The sequence below is a fragment of the Phyllostomus discolor genome, chromosome 6, assembly GCF_004126475.2.
Source record: "Phyllostomus discolor isolate MPI-MPIP mPhyDis1 chromosome 6, mPhyDis1.pri.v3, whole genome shotgun sequence".
Classification (NCBI taxonomy): domain Eukaryota; kingdom Metazoa; phylum Chordata; class Mammalia; order Chiroptera; family Phyllostomidae; genus Phyllostomus; species Phyllostomus discolor.
In genome coordinates, this window is record NC_040908.2 from 124,840,256 (window position 1) to 124,844,924 (window position 4,669).

The 4,669-nt window shown below is 37.4% G+C and overlaps 1 protein-coding gene across 1 annotated transcript; it reads left to right on the forward strand.

Annotated features, from left to right (window-relative positions):
- The first annotated feature begins 3,068 nt into the window (after positions 1-3,068).
- On the forward strand, positions 3,069-3,953 carry LOC114498933 (olfactory receptor 688-like). Its single transcript, XM_028514932.1, is given in 1 exon segment — positions 3,069-3,953. A coding segment is annotated over 1 exon segment (885 nt).
- Positions 3,954-4,669: the final 716 nt, after the last annotated feature.

Here is a 4,669-nt window from a genome sequence, read left to right on the forward strand (position 1 = left end):
AGTCTGCCAGCCACTGACTGTGCACCCAGGGTCCACCCACTGTGGTCTTGCGCGTCCAGGATGCCTTAAGTGCCTGGTGCCATGGCTCTTTGTGCCATGACCCCTCTCTGCCCAGTGGCCCGACTCCACCCCTCCTACCTGTCTGGATGAACATGTCTGTTTTAACTCCTTGGTTGTCTGACTTCCATATAGTTCAATTTTCTGTCAGTTCTGGTTGTTATTCTGTTTCTAAATTGTTGTTGTCCCTATCTTGGTTGTGGGAGGAGGCACAGTGTGTCTACCTATGTCTCTATCTTGGCCAGAAGTCAACTAAAAAATAATTATAACTGACAATAAAATACTAAAGTGAATCTAAAGCAGAATAACAGAAATCAGCAGGTTCTCTAGGTACTAGTATTTAATTAGAAATTTTACTCTAGAGAAAATTCCACTCAAAAAACTTCAAATATAGTAAAAAATTAGTGAGGAATGTTAACACATATAATGTATGTTTGTTAATGACAGATATGAAAAGATTTAAGTAATGGAAGAGATGCATAAAATTGCAGAACAAGAAGAAAAATATTTTTAAGATATTATTTTTATAAATTAATTTTTATATTTCATAAGACCTCAGTTAAATTTAGATATTTTTTGGAAATTAACAAAAAAAGTTAAGATGCTCTTGGCAGTCTAAATGTTGGCAAGAGCTTTAAAATTTAAAGTGTAAAATGTTAAGTGAATAAAAGATCTCTTGTGTATTAAATCTCTTAAAAATCTAGAAATGATTTACTCACCATAGTACTCTCATCACAATGCACAGACAGAAAAATGAGATGATAAATTAGAGCTAGTGCATATAAGAACTTACTGTATATGAAAGGAAGCATCAACAATTAATAGAAAAAGAAACTAGAATTATTACTTTACTATTATTTTAAAAAACAATACAAATACATTCTCTCCTCTATAGACCAAAGATAAATGAGTTACATTTCTGTAATTAACCATTAAAACAGAAAAATTAGTGAGAAATGAATATTAATCAAAATTCCAAGTTGAAGGTGATTTTCTAATTCATTCAGAGTATATTGCCCATTTTCTCTTTCTTATGAAATAACTTGAAAGTGTTCTACACAAAGCAAGATTTTTTTTAATCCTCACATGGAGATATGTTTATTGGTTCTTTAGAAAGAGAAAGGGAGAGACCAAGGGGAAAAGAATCAGTGTGAGAGAGGAACATCAGTTGCCTCCCATACACATCCAGACCAGGGATCAAACCACAACCTAGGTATGTGTCCTCACTGGGGATGGAACCCATAACCTTTTGGACAAAGGTTGTGGGTACAGGTTATGGGTAAAAGTTGTGTGTACAGGGACAAAGCTTCAATAAACTGAGCCACCCAGCCAGGACAGCATGCAAGATTTGAATCAAAGTAAAGACTTCACAAATGGAGGACTGTTATGAAAAGATATATGGTCACCAAGCACTTATTATGTGAAATATTAAAGGGACTTATCTAACAGAAAGAATATAAAAAACAATTACAGTAAAATGACAACAAACTGAAAACTATCAACTGAACCTAAAAAAAAAAACTGAAACAAACTAAGCAAACAATGAGAACAGGAACAGATTCACAGAAATAGAGATCACATGGAAGGTTATCTGCAGGGGAAGCAGGGAGAATGGGGGAAGAGGTACAAGGAATAAGAAGCATAAATGGTAGGTACAAAATAGACAGGGGGCAGTTAGGAACAGTATGGGAAATGGAGAAGCCAAAGAACTTATATGCATGGCCCATTGACATGAACTAAAGGGTGGGGGAGGCGGGTGATAGTGGGTGTTGGGTAGAGGGTGGAGGGGAATAAAGAGGAGAAAAAAATGGGACAACTGTAATAGCACAATCAATAAAATATATTTTTAAAAAAGAAAAGATATATGGTGAACATTGATTTTACCTAGTATAAACATCTAAATATGTAAATGTCAAAATCTCCATGGCAATTATTGTCATTAAATCTAACACATGTTAAAATTCCCTTTAAAAAATACAGTATTATGTCCCTGGCTGGTATACCTCAATGGATTGAGCATGGGCTGTGGACCAAAGGGTCACAGGTTCGATTCCCAGTCAGGGCACATGCCTGGGTTGCAGGCAGGCCAGGTCCCCAGTGGGGGCCACACGAGAGGCAACCACACATTGATGTTTCTCTTCCTTTCTCCCTCCCTTCCCCTCTCTCTAAAAATAAATAAATAAAATCTTTAAAAATATATGGTATTATGTCTTTTAAAAATAATGTCCTTAGGGAAGTCTTACTAAAATCTGCAGGTGAAAAATCAATAAACTGAGAAAATATACATCTTAATATGTTTTCGATTTAACTTTGGTAATCAGAAGGGGGCAAAAGCTTATACCTTAAAAGAACCATTTGTGTTAAGCAATCAGCAATAGTTTGACAGAAAATATACAATAACTAAACACAGAATACTAAGGTTTTTAGCTCCAGCTCATTTATTATTTAAAACTCTAAACTCAGATAAATCATGCCACTTCTGTGATTCTCAATTCCTCAAATATGAAAAAAGGCCTTTCAAAGGTCCTATACAAAACAAAGCCATTATGATAACTCTTGTTCTTACTTCTGTTCTTCCCTGGAAGACCTCCAAAAAAGAATATATCTATTATGTCTTTAGTATTTACCTCCTGAGGAAGCAGTCCATTCACGATGACTGAACATGTCTCCTGTTTTGTGTCTGCATCTCCTTGCTTCATGTATCAAAACAGCATTGAGTCACATGAAGCCAGTAAATGATTCCTTTCTCTCTTTGTTTCTGATGTAATCTTCCTCCTAGGGCCTCTTTTGGCCATCTTAGTGCTCTTTTCAGAACATTTTCCAGACAAAAGAGACATGGGGAATATCATAATCCATGAGCGAATCTTATATCTTTAAATTAAATCTGAATCTCAGCTGAACACTTAACCAAGCTTCCTTGTTTCCCTTTGTCCACAGACATACAATAAGGATTAAAATGCCCCAATATATGGATATCTCCCAGAGCATAACTAATAATAGCTCAAGACTTCATGGTGCAGCACTGACTCTCCCTGCCCCTGCCTCTGATCTACCTTTTAGCTCTTGGTGCCAATCTCCTCATTGTGACCACCATTCATAAAGAGCTTAACCTGCACCAGCACATGCACCAGTTCCTTAGTATCCTGGCTATAGTGGACATTGACTTGGCTACCACCATCATGCCCAGGATTCTAGCCATCTTCTGGTTTGATGCCAAGGCCATCGGCCTCCCTGAGTGCTTTGCTCAAATCTATGCTATTCACTGTTTTATTAGCATGGAGTCTGGTATCTCCCTTTGTGTGGCTGTGGATAGATATGTAGCCATCTGCCACCAATTTCAATACTCCTCCATAGTTACTGAAGCTTTTGTAGTCAAATCCATAATATTCATGGTGCTTAGGAATGTCCTGTTAACCATCCCAGTGCCTGTACTGGCTGTCCAGAGACACTATTGCTCCAAGAATGAAATTGACCACTGTATGTGCTCTAACCCTGGGATCACTGGTTTGGCCTGTGATGACACCACCATTAATAGGTTTTATCAGTTGGCTTTAGTCTGGGTCATTGGTGGAGGTGACATGGCTCTAGTCCTTATTTCCTATGTTCTGATCTTTCACTCTGTGATGAGGCTGAACTCTGCTGAGGCAATAGTCAAGGCTCTGAGCACCTGCACTTCCCACCTCATCCTTATCTTCTTCTTCTACACAACCATTGTTGTAGTGTCTATATCCCATCAGGCAGCAAAAACAGTTCCTATCTTTCCTGTTCTTCTCAATATGTTTAACATTGTCATCCCCCCAGCCCTTAACCCCATGGCATATGCTCTTAGGGCCCAGGAGCTCAAAGTGAGCTTCCAGAGGGTGCTTAGATTAGATGAGAATGTGTTCCAGAAGTGACACAAACTCAAAGTAGGGAATATGTGGTACTGCAAAAGAGCACAGGTTTTGAAACCAAGTAGACCCTAGATGGGATTTGATTTCCCTCCTTCATTAAGAAATATAATTTACTAGCTAACACATAAACAAAAATTCACACTCTCTAAAAATAAAAATAATGTAAATGAAAATAAATATGAAAGGTAATTTCTGGCTAAGTGGAATTATATAAATTATTTTTATTGGAGCAATATATCAATGCATTTAACATTTTCAGGTATGGAAATAACTCAGACATCCATCAGCTGATGAATGTGCAAACGAAGTGAGATAGATGTACTAACACATGCTATAACATTGATGAACCTTAAAAACATTATGCTAACAATAGCCAAGTGCTGGAAGCAACCTAAATGCCCATCAGTAAATGAGTGGACCAAAAAACTGTGGTACATTTACACAGTGAAATACTATTTAGCAACAAGAAAGAAAGAGCAACAGCTCTTTCTACCCTTTGCAACAGCATGGATGGATCTGGAGAGTATTATGCTAAGTGAAATAAGCCAGGCAGTGAAAGACAAATACCATATGATCTCACGTATAAGTGGTGCCTAATTAAGAAAACAAACAAGCAAGCAAAATATACCCAGAGACATTGAAATAAAGAACAAACTGACAATAACCAGATGGGATGGGGAAGGAGGATTATGGGGGGAAAAAGGGGAAGGGTCATCAAA